The sequence below is a fragment of the Siphateles boraxobius genome, unplaced genomic scaffold, assembly GCF_051911475.1.
Source record: "Siphateles boraxobius isolate OS27281-9 unplaced genomic scaffold, OSU_SipBor_1 90, whole genome shotgun sequence".
NCBI classification, from domain to species: Eukaryota; Metazoa; Chordata; class Actinopteri; order Cypriniformes; family Leuciscidae; genus Siphateles; species Siphateles boraxobius.
The window spans coordinates 247,132-271,852 of NW_027509220.1; the positions used below are offsets into that span (position 1 = coordinate 247,132).

The following is a 24,721-nucleotide window of genomic DNA, read 5'->3' on the forward strand; positions in this document are numbered from 1 at the left end:
AAACCTTTTTCCTTGGGATTCTTTCAATCGAAAGTTCAAAAGAATCGCTTTAATTTGATATATAAATCTTTTGTAACATTATAAATGTTTTACTCTCACTTCTGATCAATTGAATGTGTCTTTGTTGCATAAAAATGTTTTCTTTGGAAAGAAATTCTTATTGACCCCAAACTTTTGAAAGGTAGTTTAGCTACTCAGCTTGTCATTTTTCCATTGTAAAATATTAACAGGCATATACAAAAATGTTCTCTTTTTTTGTCATGCAGAGCTGCTCAGATCGAGCTCCTTCATGCTTTAGCTGGCATTTCTAATGAGAATAACCTCGGAGAAGGCATCCTCGTCAAGATTAAGTTCAACATCATCGCCTCCCTATACGACTACAACCCCAATCTAGCTGCCTTCATGAAGGTGAGAAGCTCTCTGGCGTGCTGACGGTATTACATTAGTCATCAAGAATTTTCAGCTTAAAGGGGACCTATTGTGCGCTTTTTGCATTTTCAGCTTTCTTTAGTGCATGATGTTGCTCTTTGAGTATGAAAAAGGTCTGCACACACAACACAAAGTCCCTCCAGCGGAAGTCATTCTCTATATCAGTGTCACTGCTTCTCTCCCAGAAAATGAAAGCATTAATTGAATTGAAAGCATTTATTGTCATTTTATTTGCATACAACTAAATTAGGAGCACTGCTCCTGAATGATGTTTAAAGGACATACATATAGCTATATAACCGGACAACCATATAACTGCAACAAGAAATAAACTCTAGACTTTACAGTACAGTTAGAGACTTAGTATTCACATTAACCTCTTATTTAGTGCATTTGTTTTAAAGGTTGTATCAGTGATTTCAGGCCCAAAAATAAATGTCTAATCCTTCATAACGATCCGCCAGCTGCCCGCCCCATAAGCATGCCGTCCAAAAACCGCGTCTCTGTAGGCAGCGTAGGCTCTGAGATCTGCACACAAAAACAAATGGGTACAACCACCACTCAAAACCAAAATAAAGTGTTCCAACCAATCACTGACAGGGGCGGGTGTTGCTCCGATTTCGCGTCCAGCCGTGCACGAGCGCAAAACCTCACAACACCCGCCCCTGTCAGTGATTGGTTGGAACACTTTATTTTGGTTTTGAGGTGTGGTTTTGTAGAGACGCGGTTTTTGGACGGCATGCTTATGGGGCGGGCAGCTAGCGGATAGTTAGGAAAGATTAGACATTTATTTTTGGGCCTGAAATCACTGATACAACCTTTAAGTCCTAATAAAGTGTTCAAGTGGTCATATTGCACGTTGGCATACTGCACGTTACATAAGACAGCAGTATAGACAGATGAAGAGATTTGAATAAAAATAATACATGTAGGCTAGTTAAATAACATGACTGGAATAGTATTTTAACCCTGGCCTTTGCCATTAGTGCATTTTTGAGTTTAGAGTCCAGATTGCCACTGGAAGAAGCTGTCCTTTAGTCTTGTTGTCCTTGTTCTTAAGGATCTGTACCGTTGGCCTGAGGGCAAAAGATTAAACAAGTGGTGCCCTGGATGTGATATGTCCTTTGTGGTGTTATTGGCCTTTGAGAGATAGTGGGAGCAAGCAATGCTTTCGAGGGAGAGTAGCGAACAGCTAGTGAGTTTCTGGGTTGTAATAATTTTCCTTTGGAGGGCTGCCTTGTCTGCTGCCGTACAACTGAGGGACCACAGTGTAATACAGTACTTTAACACACTTTCAATAGTGCAGCGGAAAAAGGACCCTAGCAATTTGCAATCTAAAATGTTTCCTGAGCACTTCTGAAGCAAAACGATGAGTTTTTGTAAGAAAAATATTCATATTTAACACGTTACAAAGTAAAATTCCAGCTTACAGCCATACGCAGTCTACTTGCACCTAAAGCGCAACTTGTGACGTCTGAAGTAGCGTAGTGCTTCATGGTGTAGCGTAAATATCAGCAGTGCGTCGCACAAGTTGCGCTTTACACTTAAGTCGAATCCGTATGTATTAACCCCTAGACCCGTGTGGAATTCGTTTATGATGGATGGATGCACTTTCTTGAGCTTCAAACTGATGGGTACAATTCACTGCCATTATAAAGCTCGCAAGGGTGTTTATTAATATAACTCTGATTGTATTCTTCTGAAAGAAGAAAGTCATATGCACCTGGGATGGCTTGAGGGTGAGTAAATCATGGGCTAATTTTCATTTTAAAGTGAACTACTCCTTTAAAGCATGCAAACATATTCTAGTAGTCTCCAAAAACCAAATCAAGACCTTTTAAAAGGGCATAATATGTCCTCTTTAAGGCTGTAATGCAATGCACAACTTTCAGAATTGAAACCAATTAGGCATCATGCTCTTGCTGGCTTTGTATATTGTCACAGAGAAAAGCTGGGCATCATATGCTAAATGGGGGTGGGAATCTCTAGGCGACTTCGATTACGATTCGGAGGGGTGCGATGCTAAACCGATTCATCTTTTTTTGTGACTACTTGGTACTTTTAGAGCAAAGTATTTGTGATGACCATAAAGAATTTACTTCCAATACCTCCTATATTCATTTATTAATAAAACAAATGGAAGGGATTTTGGCAAGTCAACTGTAAGGTTACATTTGCCAGCATATGTCCCAACATTGCAAAGAACTAACAGGAAAATAAATGTGTGCCTATACTAGCAGCATACTTGTTGTAAATGAATACAAACTTCAGCATTTTCTGAATCTCTAACTTTTAGTAGACTTTTAACCAACATCCTCCTGTTATGTGCAATGAGCAATATAATCCTTCAGAAAAATAAACATTTTGCTGTAGCAAAATCACAAACAGCTTTCGTTCAAAAATATAGAATTATGTACCAGCAGCTCTCATACAAACATAATGCTTGTGGACTTACACATATTCTGAATAATTAGTAACATACAAAGCTGCTCTTATACACAACTGAACTTGAATAAAGAGTTACGACTTGAAATTTTTGCTGTATATCACTATAAAAAACAGCTAATACAAAAAAAGTAAATGAACATCTGCAGAAAGCACAGTCAAAATGTAACTTTTTGTGACTGGCATTGCACTTATACACACTGTGACTGTGTACGTAGGTTTACTTTACTGCCCTCCAATGTACGTATAACAGATCGGTTTACAGCATATTGATGTGAAAACTAAACAATATAGAAAGCAGCTCTCATAAAAAAATACAAAATGGGTCACAATGAAATTGCCCATTTTCCATACGTTGGCTTTTAACAAAGAGGGTGCTGTTCGAATTTCGTGCTCAGCCATCATGCATCTCTGTTATGTGCACGCCACAGACTGTCCAGGCACTGCACGTCTGTACTTCAGAGTTCTGCCTTTTGCGTCCCGTCAATATTGCATTATTAGAGAGAAAAGAAAAGAAAAACTTTTTGACATTTGTGAATCGATTCAGAATCGTCCACGTCCGCATCGCAATGCACCTAAGAATCAAATTTTTTTCCCCCACCCCTAATGCTAAATTACCACATTAACAGAAGTCACCACAAACACGTGCAGAAACATGCACCTCGTTCGGAGACATGTGGCAGATGAAAACGATGCTCAAAATATCGAACACGTTTAAAGGAATAGTTCACTTAAAAATTTAAATTGTCATTTACTCGCCCTCAAGTTTTTTATAACCTGTATGAATTTCTTTCTTCTGCAGAACACACAAAAGATGATAATTTGAAGAATGTCGGTAACCAGACGGTTGATGTACCCCATTGACTTCCATAGTATTATGGAAGCAGGCCTGATAGCGCTCCGGCGCCACGCCGGATTTCTGGCGTACAGACGTGTCTGCGAAAAAAAAAAAAAAAAAAAGCAACAGCAAAAGAAGCGGAGTTCGACCAATCATAGCGCTGAGTTCATTCCCCAAATAGCAAGCGGGTATGATTGACAGATGCGTAAGGCCTATCATTAAAAAAAAACTGAAAATCGACAGCCATAAAGAATCCCGCTCGATCTCGCTTCCACTTCCGCGGCCGCCTCTGACTGAGTTCATGAGCGAGGACAGTAACTTAGGCTACAGTAGTCACGGTACTTCTGACTCCTGAAGGTAAACGGGCTGGGGTGGATGTGGAAAGTTGTAGTATTGTATTGAGTTAACTTAATCTGGATTCTATTATCACACGGAGTGATCGCAATCACATCTTAAAATATCTTAAAATACTCTGTCATTCATGTCACTCAGATAAGATGAAGACATCATACAGCCATGCAAATTATAAAAAGCTTAAGTATTGATGAACAATAAATCTAAATAACATTAAAATCGCTATGGCTTACTGATTTTGAAAGTGCTGTGATTTGTGGATTAATTTAGGCTACTGATAAGCGCGAGTCTGCAAACAGGCGTTTATTTATTCATTCTCAGTGTTGAGAAACGTAGACTGCATGTGTTACGTTATTGTGTTATAATAACTAAAGTACCTATGTTACATAATAATTTTGTATGAAAACTAGCACGTTACTTGTGGATAAGAAACCGTTGTATCAGTGCTGCGCGAGCTCTCTCTCACACAAACACAGACCGCGCGCACAGAGCGAGATGATAATTGTAAAATGAAAATTGACGAAGTGTTTTGTAGTGCTGCCGCGATTAGTCGACTTAGTCGACGCAATCGACCATGCAAATTAGTCGACGGCAATTTTTTTAGTCGACGTGTCGTTTTACTATTGACCGCCTATTTATTTTTGGTCACCCGTCTCAAACGGCTGACTTTAATTCACCTCCACACAGCAGTCTGTGCGCCGTGCGCGGCCTGCTGGTTAATCTGCTATCCTCTTCCTTCACGTTCCCGCCCCGCCTTCACTGCTTTGATATGAAAAATTGCGGAGGCAGGTGACGGTGCTTTCAAAGTGGGCTCGTTTGCTGCGGTCCGAGCGCGATTGTTCCCGGCGCCCCCCGCAGCGTTGGTCTGTTTCACACTCAACTTAATTCTATCGAACACTGGTGCGTTTGCGTGAATATTATGCCATCGCAAACGTGCACGGCGCATGATAGAAAACAGAACGCGGGTCAGTATTGTGTTTTTCAAACGGACTCTTTTGAGGAGACAATGGATTTCCAAATGTGTTGCCCTGATTCCACGCGCAAAGCACGAATACACTGCAGGCTCACTCTCGCTCGTATCCAAGGTAAATCATCAACACTATCATCCCTTACATATGTTTTTTAACTAAATACATCATAATAAGCTAAAACGCATGCGCAGGTTACTTTACTTCCTGAACAAGTGCGCACCTGAGTCCGTGTTATTTTCACATTCACGCAAACCGCGGCACGGGCCCGCCATGCACGCAAGTGTAAACGCGAGCTGCATATCTGCCTGCCTGCTTTCAGCGCGACTCGTTATTAGGCAGAGCTATGCGTAGTGGGCTAGACTCTTTCAATTCCAATTTATTTGTGTAGCGCTGTTCACAATATCAGAAAATGCATGTATTGCATCTACTTTACAATTCAGAGTGATGTTATCAGTTATGCATTTCAGAAATGTACATAAAAAATTTACAGTAAGCTAATAAAAATTTATTTAACAGCATAGATGAACAAAGAGCTAATTTAATTAATACATACATGTTTGTTAATAGAGGATTAGATTAGGACTCTGACTAATATGGTATAGCATAATGGAAATGCAGATAGTTAATGCTTTGATTGTTAATACATAATGTTTTTGAACAGGTGACATTTTATGTTTTGGCCCTTCAGTTGAGTTCAAAATTAAATGGACACAATGAAATAACAAACACTTGATTTTTTTTTTTTAAATTAGTCGTTTAGATTAGTCGACTAATCGAACAATTAGTCGAAAGATTAGTCGTTAGAAAATTAGTCGTTAGTGGCAGCACTAGTGTTTTGTTCTTGGTTGTGTTTTTTTTCCTGTCAAAATGCCAGAAAGCATTTTTTATTATCCATCCCGTGTTTTTAAAATTCGTTAAATGACGGACGTTTTATTATTAACACAGCCCTATGTCAGATTCTTCTAACATATAGGCTACTGATATTCTTTTTAGAATAAGTGATTCATTTTGTTATTATTGGTCTTGTGACAGGACCCCTGTCTATTCATTGTCAACTATTTTCTATAAGTATGTTTGTATTGGCTAACGTTTATTCAGCTAATGCGTGTCCTGTTTAAAATGTGCAATGTTCAAATGCACAGACAGCACGGCTCAAATAAAAGCCCCTTTTTCTTTTCTTTTTATCAAGTAGGCTATCATATTTGGATATTGGAATAAAAAATTAAGTAGAACTATCTTAAATGTACGAATGTTTTTTTTTTTTTTACTGTTTTCTAGGGGTTTCTTAATTTTAGACTAGTTGACCAGCTCACATTATTTTGCAATGCAATATTAATCATGAAAAAAATACATTGCAGTGAAGTGCAAGTGAAATTTAGGATCGGGTCGAATTCAAAAAACTTTAGAAGTCAAGAATTATGAAGATAGTTATGTGTTTGTGTGTGTCTTGCATTCTCAAAAAATAATGACAAAAATATATGACAACAATATAAGAAGACTAGAAGAACAATCGCTCATTTTGTGTCAGAAATTAGCAGAGGATAAACTCGCCCTTACGCATCTGTCCCAGGGAAAAAAGTTCAGGCTCAGGATTTTTTTCTACTATCACCCCTGTGGAAGTCAGGGAGGCCCCATCCACTGTGTGGTTACCGACATTCTTCAAAATATCTTTAATATCCTCTGACTGGACAAAATCATACTCTGAAGCTAAAAAAAAAAAAAATCGGAGTATGTGCCCATCATACACTACATGATTTTATGTGAAATTTGGCCAAAATCTGCAGACTGACTGCAAATCGGGGCAAGAAAATGTGCAAAAGTGGTCCAGTGTATTCCAGTCTTTACATTATGCCCTGTTTCACCCTTCTTTAGGCGGATATGTGGAAGAAGTGTCTGGAGTGCATCGATGAGCTGCTGGACATCCTGTTCAACAACAACAATATCTTCATCGGAGAAAACATCATCGAGGACAGCGAGAACCTGGCCATTTCTGACCAGGTTAGAAATACGTGTCACGTGAACAGCATTTCATGCTAACTTTTGACCAATTACAAATGTAATTAATGTAAATTAATAATTTTTCAGTCTTTAATTTCTTCATTTTCAAACTTTAACCTATTGCAGCAGTTTATAATCGCACTAAGCCATGTTGCGAGTTCGTTTTTATTTCGATTAATTTTGCAGCCCTAATTGGGAGTTTCACATGAGTGAGAATGTTTTCCCCACACAGATTTCGCACATGTTCAAGCAGTGCTTTATACATTGCTACACTTTTGACAATGGCCCTTTTATGCTTGTGTAATTTAGTTGATGTGACTGGTAAGGCTGTTTATGAACTGAGTTTCCTCTCTTCAGCCGTTCCGAGTACGTGGCTGTATTCTGACCCTGGTGGAGCGGATGGATGAGGAGTTCACCAAAATCATGCAGAACACAGACCCTCACTCTCAGGGTGAGTACAGACAGATTTCTACCTCTGAGCTCGATTAGGACAGCGCGTGTCGTGATTAAGCTTCCTCTCACACTCTTGCAGAGTATGTTGATAACCTGAAGGATGAGAGCCATGTTTGTGGCATCATTGACCGCCTGCTGCAGTATCTGGAGACTAAAGGCAGCACGGAGGAAGTGTGTCGCATCTACCTGCGCAGAATCATGCACACGTACTACAAGTTCGACTACAAAGCCCACTGTCGCAGTCTGGGCCTACAGGGAGAGACAAAGGTGAGTGTCTCGCCATCGATGGAGAAAGATGTGGACCCAGTAGTGATATGTATCATCTAAGATAATATCATAATTGTTGTTTTGACAATGTCGTGTATGTCTCGCACTTTGCAAAAAAAAAAACTTATGTAGCCTTGTAGAATGCCTTTAAAAAGACCCTGCAATTGACCCTTCGCAAAGACCCGCCCCCCTTAGTTACTGTCGCTATGTCCGACAAGCTACGCCGCTCTCACCCACACACCATGTTCTCACGCAGTGAAAAATACATCGCGGATCAGAGAGGAGACTGACAATACGCTGACAGACAGGGCAGACCAGGTTACTTTTCGGTTACTTTTGATATTAAACATATTACACAAAGACTCACCTTTCAAATTTGGTCATTTTTAAAATGAAATTTAAACAATAAATACCGTTTTGTGGCTCTTTAATGTCTCGTGACAGATCCCTGTAGAGCCTCAGTTAAAGCTGCTCGTGAACCGATCATCTCTTCCTTCTAGTTCATTTATAGCATCAAATAAACATGAATGAACATAAGAAGGAATGTTGTTTTAACCGCGGAAAGGCGTCAGTATATTCAGTTTCTAAGTTCAAATCCTTCCATGTTAATCTACTAACTCTCCTGACTGCTTTGTCGGACAAAATGGCGGATGGCGAAGTATGATTGGTCAGATCACCTGTCAATCAAGCTCCCTGCGAAGGGTCAATTCAAGGAATGGCAGCAATAATGCCCCTTTATGAGTTTTTGTTTTATACTTCTATGCAATATCCACATTATTTTTAATGTAGGAGCATTCGTGGACATTTGCAACTTGAGCAAGGCTTCTGGTACCATTCGCTTCCATGTTACATGTGCAAAAACTGTCTGTTATGCTGGTATTTATTGTATTTACTTATCATATCATTGTTACAGAATGAATCAGCGTTTTTGAACAAATCATATGATTCACAGTTCCTGAATTTGGAACCGCATTAGTAAACTACTCGTACAACATTTAACCTATCTTTCTATGGCAGTAGTTCGCTAGTATGTGGTTCCGAATTCAGCAAGTCACTTGCTTTATTCATCCTAATAGTTCAAACATCTGATTAATTCAAGGAACAACTTACTGTGACCATTTAATAAAAAATAAAAAAACTTTTCAATATTCAGAATATTATTTTTAAAACAATAATCTGTTATTTATTCAATTGTACTTGCCTTGTAAATGCATCTAAATAATGACTTCTTCTAAATTAATTTGATTAATTTAAACACATTAGATTATGCATATGTCTAAGAACATTATGAAAAAGTTGCCCTTATAAAAATACCCCTGGAAATTAATTCAAGAACTATGACAATAATTAAGAACTAAGTTTCTGTCAGTGCTAGGAACTGACCAACACTCAGAATATGAAGAATTATGACAAGCTTCAGGAGTCAGCTGTCGCTGACAGAAATAATCGTCTTGTTATCGACAAAAGCCCAGAAATAGAGATTCATTTTGTCAGTATCACATACTCATTGGAACCAGATGGTTCCAGCTAACTGGTCCACTCATTTAGACTCCTAACCTCATGCCTTTTTGTCCATTAGTCTGAGCAGGATCAGGAGGAGAGCGAGGGAGAGGACAGTGCAATCATCATGGACCGTTTGTGTAAGTTTATCTACTCCAAAGACCGCACGGACCGTATCCGTACCTGCGCCATCCTGTGCCACATCTACCATCATGCCCTGCACAGCCGCTGGTACCAGGCCAGAGACCTCATGCTCATGAGCCACTTACAGGACAACATCCAGCACGCCGACCCTCCTGTCCAGGTTCACACACACTTTCTCTCTGAAGAACAGTTGGTATGTGAGATTTGAGTTTCCTCGCTGAACTTTTCTTATCTCTTAGATCCTGTACAACAGGACCATGGTGCAGCTGGGCATCTGTGCTTTCCGCCAGGGCATGATCAAAGATGCCCACAACGCTCTCCTGGACATCCAGTCCAGCGGCAGAGCCAAGGAGCTGCTGGGACAGGGACTCCTCATGAGGAACATGCAGGAGAGAAACGCTGAGCAGGAGAAGATCGAGAAGAGGCGACAGGTACAGCCACATCACACCTGACAGTTTGCACTTATGAAATCAATCATTGCAGTGGCTCATGGTCAATATATGACTTAACTTGTTAACTTTAATGCCTGACGTCCGAGAAGGGCTGACTTTTTTTTTTAGTCGCAGTTGTAAGGGTTTCTATAAGGGCTGTAATATTTTGAATTTAATAGTTTGGACTGTTCATTTTAACATTTGATGATAATATACCAACTGACAGGGTTCCCCTGTATAGCTTACAGTATTAGTTGGGATTTTTTTTCTTAAGAAAAATTGTGCTGTACCTGAGAAAACAAATCAATATAGCATCAAGTTTGGAATATAATCGAATCAAGATCTTCTAAATCAAATTGGTTTGTGAATCCAGTCAATAACCAGCTCTAGGTTCTATATAGAAAGTTCAGCCAGTAATTAAATTTAGTAGCTTTAGTAAAATGTTGCTCTCTGCTTGTGGCTGATATTATGAACATATATTATATACCATTTTGCCTGCTTAAAAAGCCCACAACAGTGTCTTAAAATGGCAAAACACTTGAAGTATACATTAAGTACTTATTGTCAAAATTCCATTATAACAAACTCGTTATTTTAGACTTATTAAACTCATCAAAATAATCAAAATTATCGATTGATATATGGTTACCAATAGGGGTGGCACGGTATATGAAAAAAACATCCGAACCGTTCGGTTCGCTTGTCTCGGTTCGATGCATGTGTGTGTCGCACGGTTTCACGCATGCGCAATGTAACATCGTGCCCGTGACCTCAGACAGTGTGTTTACTTTTCGCGTGAAATAAGAGATGTTTGGACAATGGACATATATATGAGGCTTGTTCGACTTGAACCGGGGCTGCACACACCCGTGCTTAAAAGTGGATCGATGAATGACATCAAAGTACCGCGAGAGCAACGGCTCCGTATGCTTTTCAATCACTCTCGCGGTACTTTGATGTCATAAACCGATCGATCTGTGCGACGCCGGTTCAAGTCGAACAAGCCTACAGTAAAAGTGGAGTATGGAGTGCTGCAGGTCTCGTCACGTCACGAAATGTCAAGTGGGAGATATAAGGAAGGCTAACCGGAGTTGGAGGATGCGCCAGCGTCGTATAAGTCCGGTGTGTGGGAACATTTTGGATTTCATGTTACCTATGATATTTAAATACAGTGACACCAAGTTTAGATAAGAACTCCTGTCATATGTTTCCAAATTGTTACGAACCCTGTTGTTAAAAATGCTCGTTTCATAAGGGTTCAGCAACATAAAAGGAAACGCAAGGCAAAGAGCAGTTTAAAGCATTTATTTTCAGAAATGCTTGCACAAACTCACGTCTCTCAAGTTCTCTCTCTCCGCATGTAACACATTTTCTCTACACTCACGTCAACATAGACATACCCAAACACTAACAAATAAAACAAAGTAGTGGCACAATACAAAGAACACAGCTTGAGTTGATCAGCCGGCTGGACATCATGACGCGCACGGAGTTCACCGCTGCGCGTCTCACCCTCCTGCACACTCCACTTATATGCTCAGCACGAGCCATCAGAGCAACGAACCACAGGTGCGCAGGGGAGGAGGCTACACTCAGAAAGAAACACCAATTAAAAGACGAGACAAATATACACACAAAAATACACAGGCAACACCCATAAGGCTGAGGCCGTAACACTTCTCCCCCTAAAGGAAGAATCTGATTTTTTTTTCTCTTCTCTTTCCTTCCTTAGAAGGGAAAAGAAAACTGATTCTGCATAAAATTACACAGAAAACTTAACTTAATCCGCGAGACAACGCATCTGCCACCACGTTGTCGGATCCTTTTTTATGACGGATCTCTAAATTATATGGCTGAACCATTAAGGCCCAACGCATCAATCGCTGGTTATGGTTGTACATTTTGCTCAGAAAAACCAGCGGATTGTGATCCGTATAAACGACGATAGGAGAAGAACTAGACCCCACATAAACGTTAAAATGTTGTAAGGCTAACAACATAGCTAAAGTTTCTTTTTCAATCGTTGAATAATTCAACTGATGACGGTTAAACTTAGCTGAAAAGTACGATACTGGGTGGCCTATTTCATCAGCACCCTCCTGCAGCAAGACAGCTCCCACTCCAACCGCACTAGCGTCGACCTCAAGCTGGAACGGACGAGTCACATCTGGAGCAGACAGTACAGGTGCACTGCAAAGGAGAGATTTTGCAGAAAGAAATGCCTGCTGGCACTCATTAGTCCAATCAAAACAAACTTTAGGACTACACAACTTCGTTAAAGAAGCAACCACACTCGAGAAATTTTTACAAAAGCACCGGTAGTACCCAACCATCCCCAGGAATCTACGTAGTTCTCTCCTCGTAGTAGGTACTGGGTAACTGAGGACAGCAGCCACTTTTCCGTCCAATGGCCGTACCTGACCGTTTCCCACCTGCTTCCCTAAATAGGTGACAGAAGCCTTAACAAATTCACATTTTTTTAGGTTTAACGTTAAGGAAGCAGCTTCTAATCGGCGAAACACGTCATGTAAGGTCAGCATGTGTTCAGCCCATGTAGACGAATAAATAACTACATCGTCCAAGTAGATATTACAGTTAGGAACCTCGCCTAAAACTATGGACATTAAACGTTGAAACGTTGCGGGTGCGTTTCGCAGACCGAATGCCATACGTTTGTACTGCAGAAAAGCATCAGGGGTTACGAATGCGGAGATCTTAGAAGCGCGCTCGGTTAAAGGCACCTGCCAATAACCTTTCAGAAGATCTAACTTGGTGATGTATTTCGCACCCCCAAGACTGTCAATGCAATCGTCCATCCGCGGTAACGGAAAAGCATCAGCCACAGTGACGGAATTTACCTTTCTAAAGTCAGTACAAAAGCGTAAAGACCCATCAGCCTTTGGTACCAGAACGCACGGCGAGCTCCATGGACTATTACTCGGAACAGCGAAACCATTCTGCGATAAATACTCAACCTCACTTTTCATTGCTTCTCTCTTACTTATGGGGCAACAGTAAGCATGTTGCTTGATGGGTAATGCACTACCGACCTCGATGTCATGCTGGATGACATTAGTACCGGGAGGAATGTCATTGAACAAAGTCGGGAAATTGTCTATCAGCTTCATTACGTCCTCTCGCTGTTCAGGCGATAGATAGGATAGTTGATCGGGAAGCGAAGATAAAACCTTCGAGTTTTCAAAACATCCTCCTCTTAAAGCATCCATAGATACATTCAACCCATCGTCCGCAGTATCGGTAGGCAAAGCATAAGCTAGCAATGAAACACGCTCAGCATTTAATTGTGGGGTCACCGGTTCACAAACCAAATTCTCAGTGTTCTCTTTTGGTTCGACACGACAAAAATATGGTTTCAACATATTCACGTGACATAAACGAGTTTTTCGCCTCCGTTCTGGAGTGTGTAAGATATAATCAGTTTCATTCAACTTACTTTTTATCACGTAAGGACCAGAAAAACGTGCAGAGAGAGAAGATCCAGGAATAGGGAACAGCACTAGAACTTTCTCGCCTGGCAAAAACTTACGCACAACTGCTTTCCTATCAAAATGTTTTTTCATTTTCTTTTGTGACAGAGAAAGTGCTTCCTTCGCCACAGTACACGCATTGTGCAACCGTTCACGAGTATGTGATACAAAATCAAGGACGTTGGTCTTCGCAGACGAACCGTTACAGAGAAATTCCTCCTTTAACATTTTCAAAGGACCACGGACATTATGTCCGAACACAAGCTCTGACGGGCTAAACCCAAGCGAGTCCTGTCGCGCCTCACGCACCGCAAATAAAACTAATGGAACTCCATCATCCCACTCATTCCCAGTCTCTATACAATACTTCCGCAGCACAGATTTTAATGTTTGGTGCCACCTCTCCAAAGCTCCTTGCGACTCAGGATGATAGGCACTTGATACCACATGAGACACCCCAAGAGCCTTTAACGAAGTACGGAAGACACGAGACACAAAATTTGAACCCTGATCGGTTTGGACAGTTTTCGGCAACCCAAAAGTTGTAAAAAATTTGGTTAAAGCTTTAGTTACCGTCTTAGCCGTTATGTTCCGTAACGGGATGGCCTCTGGAAAACGTGTAGCCACGCACATGATTGTCAACAAATATTGACAACCAGACTTAGCCCGAGGAAGTGGACCCACACAGTCAACTAGAACGCGCTCGAATGGTTCGCCAACTGCAGGAATAGGAAAGAGAGGAGCAGGCGGTACAACCTGATTAGGTTTTCCACTGACCTGACAAATATGACATGTCTTACAGTATGTCACGACATCAGATTTTAACCCTGGCCAAAAAAAATGCTGGAGCACCCGGTTATAGGTCTTAGTTATCCCTAGGTGTCCAGACCAAGGATGGTCATGAGCCAGACTTAAAACATGTGTTCGAAATTTTGAAGGCACCACAATTTGATGCACCGCATTCCAATCTTCCCGCTGCTCAGGATTTAACGATCTACTCCATTTACGCATGAGCACATTATCGTTCCAGTAAAACTGGTGGTTACGCAGCGACATTTTGTCATTTTCAACACTCGCACGACATTTTTCTAATGATAAATCATTTTGCTGAGCTTGGATCAGAATTTCACGCGAGACAGACAAATCAGCGATAAAATCAAAGCCAACAGATGACCTTAAAGTCGTTTTAGACGAGTCTGGAGAATCGGGAAGAACATCAGTTTTCAAAATCTTTGAAAAGACAGAATCGCAAAGAGTATTACTTTCCTGAATGTCATGTTTCGCCTGTGCTCGCGTCACAACAGCACTAAATACATTCGGCAAATTTTTACCGAGTGCATCAGCCTGCAAATCATTACACGGGACATCAATGACTTGCACTACCGGCATAACCTTACCTCCAGCTATGTCATTTCCCATGATAAAATCCACACCTTTCACCGGTAAAGAGGGACGAACTGCAACCTCAAAGCACCCAGATGCCAAATCAGAAGAGACGTATACACGATGAAGAGGAACAGGCACAAAACCCATTTCAATACCCTGCACAATCGCGCTGGTATTACACGCCGAGTCAGCACAAAAACCCAAAACATCTGATAATATAAAAGACTGAGACCCTCCGGTGTCACGGAGAATTCTTACAGGTTTTCGGCTTTCGACCTTCTCATTTAACGACACAAATCCATCGAACACGAAAGGCTGAAAACAGCTATCAGGTGTCGCACGAGAAATTACGGATGGCTGGGACACAGTTTTCACTAAGACCGAACCTCGAGGCTGAAAAGATGAAGAATCTTGACGCTCCTGTTTACGTTTTAAAGTACGACACTCAGCCATAATATGTCCCATCTTATGACAGTAACCGCACTCTCGATTAGACTTCGGACTGGTAGGAACCCATTTATTTCGCAAATCAGAAAGATTTTCATTTTCTTTTAATGAGGAACCCCCAGAGTCAGACGGACGCTTTAGAAACACAGTTTTGTGCATTAATGCATACTCGTCAGCTAACACAGCAGCCTGTTGTACAGTGCTGACTTTCTGTTCGTTTAAGTACATCGCAGTACATTCTGGAACACAGTTTTTAAACTCTTCAATCAGCAAAAGTTCTCGCAAAGAATTATAGTCAGTTACCTTGCACGCTTTGATCCACCGATCAAATAAAATGCCCTTTTCGCGAACGAACTCGACATAAGCTTGAGACGTGCCTTTTTTCGTGGTACGAAAACGTTGTCGATAATGCTCAGGAACTAATTCATATGCTCGTAATATTGCAGTTTTCACAGCATCGTACTGCACGCTTTCCTCTAACGAGAGAGATGCACACACCTCTTGTGCCTTACCTGATAGTTTACATTGTAACATTAGTGCCCAAACCTCGTTTGGCCATCTTAAGGCAACAGCAACTCGTTCAAAAGCTTGAAAATACGCCTCAACTTCTCTCTCACGGAAGGGTGGGACGATAGAGATATTTTTAGCCACATCAAAATGTGTTGAAAACGGCGCTACAGACTCAGATCCAATATCAGACGGCACAAAATTAACACCCGAAGTTGATGGACCAGCCGATGTCTCAGAGTTAACCTCCAGCCTAGATGTTTTAACAATAGATTTTTTAGGTACCTCTGGAACCGCCTGCAACTCCAACTCCCGCAGCCGCACTTTCGTATCAGCATCAATTCGGTACATTTCGATCTGACGCTTCAAATCATCTTGTCTCGCCTGAGCTTTATCCTGACTCTCCAATTGTAACCGTGCTAAACGTAACTTCAAACGGGAATCTGCACGCAAACCCGATGATGACTCTGTGGACAGTGAAAGAGGTTCAAATTTAGGCATTGAAAAAGACGGACGTACCTCCGCACCAACCTCAATCACTGGCGTCACTGGAACACCACTCGACACACGTAAGGGCGAACTTCCTGCAGCTGGTGCCGCCAACTCCGCTGCTGCAGTAGGAACAGCGTCCATAGAATGAAATACCCCCTTATTAATCAAGCTAGTCACTAAACAAGCTTTCAACTCTTCTTTACGCAGTGTTCTAGAGATAGAAATCTCATAATGTTGAGCAATAAGAAACAAATCATTTTTCCGACATGTCTCTAAAACTTCAACACTAGGTTGATCTAAAAATTGTTTTAGCTCAAACGTTGCCATCTTTAAAGAAAAGAAAACGCAAAAGCAATCAGGATAATCCAACACCCTCTGGACCTACCTACCTAACCATTAATCTAACTATACCCTACCTAGTCTTCAGAGGGTACCGATTAAGAGATTGCTCTCTCCCCCGGAATACCTCCAAAAACAACAAACTAAAATAATAAAGAAAAACAATAAACAGTAAACCGTCGTCAGGACTGGCGCTAAGCACAGCCCCGCTGGCTTACTCTTCCTAACCAGAGGATATGGATCACCTGAATCAAATTAGATCAATCAAATTACCACTACTCGGACACAAATCTCGGACGAGCCCCCATTTATGTTACGAACCCTGTTGTTAAAAATGCTCGTTTCATAAGGGTTCAGCAACATAAAAGGAAACGCAAGGCAAAGAGCAGTTTAAAGCATTTATTTTCAGAAATGCTTGCACAAACTCACGTCTCTCAAGTTCTCTCTCCGCATGTAACACATTTTCTCTACACTCACGTCAACATAGACATACCCAAACACTAACAAATAAAACAAAGTAGTGGCACAATACAAAGAACACAGCTTGAGTTGATCAGTCGGCTGGACATCATGACGTACACGGAGTTCACCGCTGCGCGTCTCACCCTCCTGCACACTCCACTTATATGCTCAGCACGAGCCATCAGAGCAACGAACCACAGGTGCGCAGGGGAGGAGCCTACACTCAGAAAGAAACACCAATTAAAAGACGAGACAAATATACACACAAAAATACACAGGCAACACCCATAAGGCTGAGGCCGTAACAAAATACTGCACTTAAATTACAAGTGAAAAAAAATTTATCCTCACTCTCAGGGAATAGAAGGATTGTTGATAATGTTTTTGTGTTGAGGTTGAACTTATGTTTCACTTTATGATTATGCCTTTGCTATTGTTATAGCCTTATTATAGGCAATTATGTGTACATATTTTGACTTATTTAAAACATAGTGCTTTAAGAGTTTATCTCTTTTTCTTTTAAACATTAAACAAACATTTTGTAAGAGCCACACTGACGTTGACAGTTTGATAAATGCAAGTTAATTTTAATCTTTGTGTGCTAAAAATGCACATAAGTCCCTGTAGAGAGAGCAATATACATTCTCCTTTTTTGCCAAATAAACAAAAGCATTTCATCAATGTCTTCTCTCTTGCTGTATCAAAATGTCACCTAGCTTTCCTCAGAGACGGTCTCAATAATGTGCTTAAAGTCAAGTTAAATTCAGTTTGTGCATGATTACATGATATACATTTTTTTTTAATACTGTATCCTGAATTGTGGATAATTAAGCTATAGCCTATATCATATGCTGAAGTACATTTCTGGAGTGTTAAAGATTAAAAGAAAAAATAACAAGAACCGTACAGAACCGAAAACCGTGACCCTAAAACCGTGATACGAACCGAACCGTGGGTTTTGTGAACCGTGCCACCCCTAGTTACCAATATCATTCATCCCTAATTTTGAGGCTTGTAGCTGGGTATATTTGACTTAATAGAGGTTTCTGTTGGAGGATATGTTTGTACATCCATTGAAAGTCCAAGTAATCGATATATTCAGTTAGGGCTGCAACTAACGATTATTTTGATAATCGATTAATCGGACGATTATTTTTTCGATTAATCGGATAGAAATTAAATTAGATTTTTTTTTTTATTATAACTAAATAAAACCGTAAATCAGGGTATTTATGTGTAAAAGTGTACTTTAAAAAGTGCAAAAGCCACACATTGAGTTTTACTAATATCAATATTTGCATTGTTTTTAATGATAATTGCTGATGGCAAGTTGACAAACATGATTATTGTTAAAAAAATGATATCCAACATATTATGTTTTAACACAATTTTTGTTAAAGCAAATTTACACAGACATGTTGTTCAGATGTGAATATCTGAACTAAAAACAAACTAAAAACATCTAAAATATATAATTCATTTAATTTTTATTTAAAATTAATTATATATAAGGAATATAAGGATAAAGAATATAATATGTATTATATATAATATATAAAAGAATAATATAAGGATAAATTGATTAAATAAATATAGAAAGACTGAAAACAATTGTGTGAACGTAGAGCCGCAGTAGATCGCGTTTGAAAAACAATTAAAACTTAGTAGACAAATGCTATAAAAAGAGAACGGAATGGAGGTAACGTTACCCAGCAAGCTAACAGGCTTGAGTAAAGGACAGGAGAAATTATGCATTAGTGCACAAGCATTCGCTGAAAACCACTGAGTACAGTGACTAAAAAACAATATTTTACTGCTGCTGTTATTAACTGCCTTTATATTTAGTGCTTCGCTTTGTAAAGACCGTTTTAATTTAACCTATTTCTGCGGTAGCGCTATTTTAATCCATCACTTACGTTGCGAGCGAACTGATTGCGCAACCTGATGCTCGAGACAAAATACAGACATCCCAAGATCCCGGAAGTCCCGGGAGTCTCCCGCATATTGATTGCGGCTCCCTGATGCCCGCGAATTAGTTCAAACTCCCGAAATCTAGAGCGCGCAAGCATGAGCGCGCATGCGAGACAGAGACTGCTCCAAACCGTGTAGCGCGCGCGCTCGGCAGAGCGCCTGAGGGAGAGAGACCTTGCGTGTGTGTGCGTACCAGTAAACGCTCCCCGTGACGTAAGCAGACCAACTAATCGATAATGACATTCCTTGACAACGATTTTCATAATCGATTATAATCGATTTTATCGATTAGTTGTTGCAGCCCTATATTCAGTCTTCAAAAAGTACCTGAAGACTTTGCAAAATAATAATCATCCATTTGAACCAAAGAGACACAATCGCTTCATATGATGAAGAGATTTGAGGTTTTATTCATCAATACACATGCATAGAGCACATCAAATATGGTAAACGGTAGGGCTTGGTACTGTTAGGAATTTCACAATTCGATTCGATTTCGATTCGATATTGATTTTTTAGCTTCGATATCGATTCAATAACTAGTAAATACACAAGTAATTAAGTACCTGAGTATATTTTTAAACAATGTGTGCAGTATTACCAATGTTTAACCCTCTGGGGTCCAAGGTGTTTTTGGGGTCCTGGAGGTGTTCTGACATGCTCTGACATTTGTGCTGTATGAAGTGTATAAAGACCTGCTTAATGAGCCTGCATAATGAGCTTTTCACAGGTGTGTCACTGAGCCACAAGAAAGAATACAAGGATAAAAGAAAAGAAATATATATATATACTACAAAATTGGTTCACAGTTGGAAACATCTAGAAAAAAACTGTATTTTTCCACTTGTATTTTTGCTTGCAAATTGTATAATATCCAAGGTGAAAATTTCTAGTAATTGTGTAGTTAATTCTCATACTGTATTTTCAGAAAGTTTTGGATGTGTATCCTCTCCCCAAATTTGTCACTAATAAAGCACAATACAAATAATTTGAAGAGAAGGCTTATATTGACCTTTTAAGATTTTGTTTACATCTACCTTGTAAATATCATTTCCCGACACATCCATAATCATTAGGCTACTTTTGCCAGTGCTTTGCGCAAGCTTCATGTGTGCTGAGCGCGAGGCATATATCCCGCATCCCAGTAGCCTATTTTTAATTCAATTCACATTTATTTGTATAGCATTTTCACAATACATATCGTTTCAAAGGAGCTTTACAGAAAATGCATGTGTCTAAATTACAATTTAGAGTGATCTGTTATCAGGGGTGACTGTGTGTAATGCATTTCAATTAATTTTCATTCAGTTTCATTGTTAAACAATGCATTAAGTTAAGGCAGAAACAATGAGCTCATTGAATTAAAGAATACATATTGTTACTTGATTAGGAAACATAGAAAATTTTAGCATTGGTGCTTTTTTACAGACTCAAAATATGAGTGTAACAAAGTCATCAATCTGAAAAAATAAAAGTTTTTTTTAGGTAATGTTATATTGATAAGATTGGTATCGAAAAAAGTATCGTTCAGGAACCGGTATCGAAGTCAAGGTATCGGTATCGAAAATTTTGTTTACGATACCCAGCCCTATCGATATTTTTACCCAGCCCTAGTAAATGGATATGAGGGTTACCAAGTGATAGCAGTTTTCATTTTTGGATGAGCTAAGACTTCAATGTTTGTCATATTGCGTTTTAGGTGCCGTTCCACATGCACATTAATCTGGAGCTCTTGGAGTGTGTGTACCTGGTGTCAGCCATGCTGCTGGAGATCCCTTACATGGCGGCCCACGAGTTTGATGCCCGCCGCAGGATGATCAGCAAACAGTTCCACCACCAGCTGAGGGTGGGCGAGAGACAGCCACTGCTGGGTGAGTGAGAGAGATGAGAGATACAAATTAGCTTTTAATCTCAGTAATACTAATAACAACCTCTCGCTTTCTCTCTCTCCATGTCCCCCTCAGGTCCTCCTGAGAGCATGAGGGAGCACGTTGTGGCCGCCAGCAAGGCCATGAAGATGGGCGACTGGAGAACCTGCCATTCCTTCATCATCAACGAGAAGATGAACAGCAAAGTGTGGGATCTCTTCCCAGAAACCCAGTGTGTGCGGGAAATGCTCGTTAGGTAATGACTCGATGCTTGAAATTATTTTAGCATCATTTACATTTTAATTCAATTAACTTTTTGGTTTTCTGAACCTACAGGAAGATCCAGGAGGAGTCGCTGCGCACTTACCTTTTCACCTACAGTAGCGTGTATGACTCAATCAGGTACATGTGATCAACACAGTCTAGTGCTATATTCATGGCCAGAATAAGGGTGCATAATTTTACTCTTAGTTCACTTAAATCCCTTATTTCCTAAATATGTCAATATTTTTGTTTCTGCCTGAACTGTCCTTTTGAATGTTTTAAATGGAGCCCATTGATTTTGCAGCTCTTCATCACTTTCTTTCTCTCTGTTCTACAGTATGGCGACTCTGTCAGAGATGTTTGAGTTGGAGTTACCAACAGTGCACAGCATTATCAGCAAGATGATCATTAATGAAGAACTCATGGTAAAAGAAAAAAACAGTTTTACACTAACTATTCCATCCGCTGCTGCTACCTTTATTTATGTGTCTTTTCTGTCAGGCGTCTCTAGACCAGCCGACTCAGACAGTGGTGATGCACAGGACGGAGCCCACATCCCTGCAGAACATGGCCCTGCAGCTCGCCGAGAAACTGGGCGGCTTGGTGGAGAACAACGAGCGTGTCTTCGACCTCAAACAAGGCGTCTATGGAGGCTATTTCAACAGAGGTACATGATATGCTGGTGTTAGGAAAAACAAGACTTGGTTAAAGATCACATTCATAAAAATATAATTTTATGTTAGTTTTGTAAATGTTAAAATAACCATATGTAAGGAATAAGTGACAACTTTATTTCTTTCAATTTAATATAATTTAATTATAATTTAATTAGTAATAATGACTATATTTACATGCCCCTCATAATGCGATTATGATTATAATTATAATTGACCGATTTTCACGTGATCGGCCATGACCGGCGACCGGCCGGTGAGTCTGACATATTCTGATTTTAAGCCGGTCAAATGCACTCTGGTGCCGCATGATTAACATCAGCATCTCACGTGAGCACGGAACGCACATGTAGGAAACCTCATGAATTACGGCCGTTTCACATCGCAAGCGTGAGCAGCGCAAGGGGTTTTTTTCCAGCGTGCATGTTAATCAATGAGTGCATTCACACCGAGAGCAGGAGCAGCTCGTGAGCGTCGAGCAGGAGTGTCGCGTGAGCAGCAGTGAAGCGCGGGTTTCGGCGCAGAGTCTATTTTTGCTGCGCTGCTCGCGCTCCATTAAAGTGAAAGCACGCTTTTGTTGGACAAAATAAATATGATTTCACCCAAAAAGTGCACATAATTTGCATATCTGGTGTGTTTAAACATGAACTGGAGTACGCTATGTAAGAAAAGAAAATGAAGACTCAAATATTTAGGCTATAGAAAATGTACCCATTTAAACTTGTTTTTATTATTTCCCAATCGTTTCCCTGCGCTTGCTCCACTTGCCCGAGCTTAGCGTTTGTTTAGCCTGGCTGGACATGTGCCAGAGAGTGAAGAACTGTTTGCCAAATAAAACTTGCCTTTGATGCACAAGTGATTGCAATAGGCTTTTGTGTGTGTGTGTTTTGAGAAATATATCTTTTTACTGCAAGGCTATATTTTATTTTTATTTGCTATTTATATATTATTTTATTGCCATTACCTGTTTTCATGCAGAAGTTTAGTTTCCTAAATAAGTGAATATATCACTTTTTTTTTAGTTGAATATTGGAAGTGAAAATGGTTCTCTGCACTTAGATATGTGTGAATTTCCCACACCAGGAGTAACAATTTATATAGGTATATTTTATTTGTTGAAAAAATGTTCTATGTAAAATGTTCTATTAAAGAAAAGATAGAAAATAAGTATTTGTGTTTGCTGTAAAGTGATTAGAAAAAATTTAATCGTAATCGGCTAAAATTGGTATCGGCAGGCCAAACTCATGAAAAATCGGAATCCGCTTAGAAAATTGTAATCGGTGCATCTCTAATTATAATGGGATTTTGGCAATATTGAGTGTTTTTTGAAGAGTTTTGAGACTTCGTGTAAACAACACTAATGTGATTAAGCTCATAATCGTATATCAATAATCGCATCAAACCATGTGGTGTACGCCTAAGTTATTTGCTATGCTTGCCATGTTTATCAATATCCAATACGTCCATAGAAATGTGTTTTGCATTTGATTTAAGTGGATTAAAACTGGCCAGAAACATCTACTGTATCTTTTGTGATTTGGGGTATGCGAATAATGGCGGTAAAAATAACCACACTTCTTGGCAAATAATCAGAATTATGAAAATTGCATGTAAACAGGAATGAAGAGTTTAATTACTCTGATTATAGTAAAAAAATATTTAAAAAAAAAACGCATTGGTCCACATGTAAACACAGTCGATGAATAATAGAAAAATATTTTATTTTCTGATAATTTATGAGTTTTTTTATTATTATTTTTATATAAATGCTAAATATTTAATGGGTATTTTATAATTTAATCAGGGTTTATTCAGGTTTAATAAATAAGATTTGGTTTGTGTTTTTGAAAGCCTCTTATGCTCACAATGGCTGATTCAGTATTTTCATAGTCTATTTGAATATATTCAATAGAGTAATGATGCTAAAAACTCAGCTTCACCATCAAAGAAATAAATTACATTTTAATATATTTTAAACATGTTGAAACATTTTTGATAAAAATTATATATATATATATTTATTATACGCATGCATACATACATACATAAGCAAAATTTCACATGACTTAAACCTCTCTTTCTCTCACACAGATCAGAAAGGTGGTTACCAACAGAAACAAGGGTACCAGAGAGGTAATTATCATTTACAAAACCATTTGAACACTCAACCATAAAAGAATGTCCATTAAGGGGTGTAACGGTACCGTCACAGTTTGGTGCTACAGTCTGATGACAAATACAGTCGGTCACAGGTGAAAGCAAGAGCTTGCTAGTAGTCTATTCGCTGATTTCTTCTGTTATAATGAGGGGGGGTAGTGGACATCATCCAAATGTGCCAATCACTGGAGCTACGCAGAAAAAGACTAAACTCTTCACAAGTTTTTTTTCTCATTAATCTATTTTTTAGTTTTGTAGCGGATTGTGACCAAGTAACTTGTTGTATCAGGCCTGCAAAAAATGACCTAAGAAAGAGTGTACATTCTGTTTACTGCTTTGTGCGTAACACACTAAAGGCTGTTCAGTAGCAACTACCTCAGGGGGGATTTAATGCCTCTATTTAGAACAAACTGTAATTTGCACTACTGTCTGTTCAAAATAAAAAAAAATTTGTACCAAACTCATATCAAACCGTGACCCCAAAAGTGAGGTACGCACAGAACCGTGACTTTTGTGTACCGTTACACCCATAATGACAATCCATACACACTCAGACTGTACACTTGTGCGCTTGTGGTCACTTGACGCAGCTGCTGTGAAAATGTTGCTGAAAAAGTGTTGAAGTGCTTTTGTGGGTGAAAGTGCTTGTCCTCTAAACACTTTTCACTATGCAGCTGGAGACCAGAGGGGAGGTTACCAACAGAAGCAAGGTTACCAACGAGGTGGTTATGAACATGTTAAATCATTCATTCATCTCTTCATCTTACTCACCCGTTCACTCATTTCTACCTTTACCAATGAATGCGGTGGCAACTCTCAATCTGGTTGTTCTCAGG

General features: G+C 39.6%; 1 protein-coding gene across 4 annotated transcripts in view; it reads left to right on the plus strand.

Annotated features, from left to right (window-relative positions):
- eif3c (eukaryotic translation initiation factor 3, subunit C) overlaps positions 1-24,721 on the plus strand; it is a 35,869-nt gene that overhangs the window by 10,574 nt on the left and 574 nt on the right. Inside the window, exons 10-22 of one of the 4 annotated variants that reach the window (XM_077224653.1) lie at positions 267-408; positions 6,910-7,035; positions 7,393-7,486; positions 7,568-7,755; positions 9,335-9,559; positions 9,639-9,830; positions 20,622-20,793; positions 20,887-21,046; positions 21,127-21,192; positions 21,392-21,479; positions 21,556-21,721; positions 23,820-23,861; positions 24,560-24,621. In XM_077224653.1, coding sequence (XP_077080768.1) covers positions 267-408; positions 6,910-7,035; positions 7,393-7,486; positions 7,568-7,755; positions 9,335-9,559; positions 9,639-9,830; positions 20,622-20,793; positions 20,887-21,046; positions 21,127-21,192; positions 21,392-21,479; positions 21,556-21,721; positions 23,820-23,861; positions 24,560-24,621 — 1,723 coding nt within the window. The remainder of the gene's footprint in view (positions 1-266; positions 409-6,909; positions 7,036-7,392; positions 7,487-7,567; positions 7,756-9,334; positions 9,560-9,638; positions 9,831-20,621; positions 20,794-20,886; positions 21,047-21,126; positions 21,193-21,391; positions 21,480-21,555; positions 21,722-23,819; positions 23,862-24,559; positions 24,622-24,721) is intronic. The other 3 variants (XM_077224654.1, XM_077224655.1, XM_077224656.1) reach the window with 3 other exon arrangements.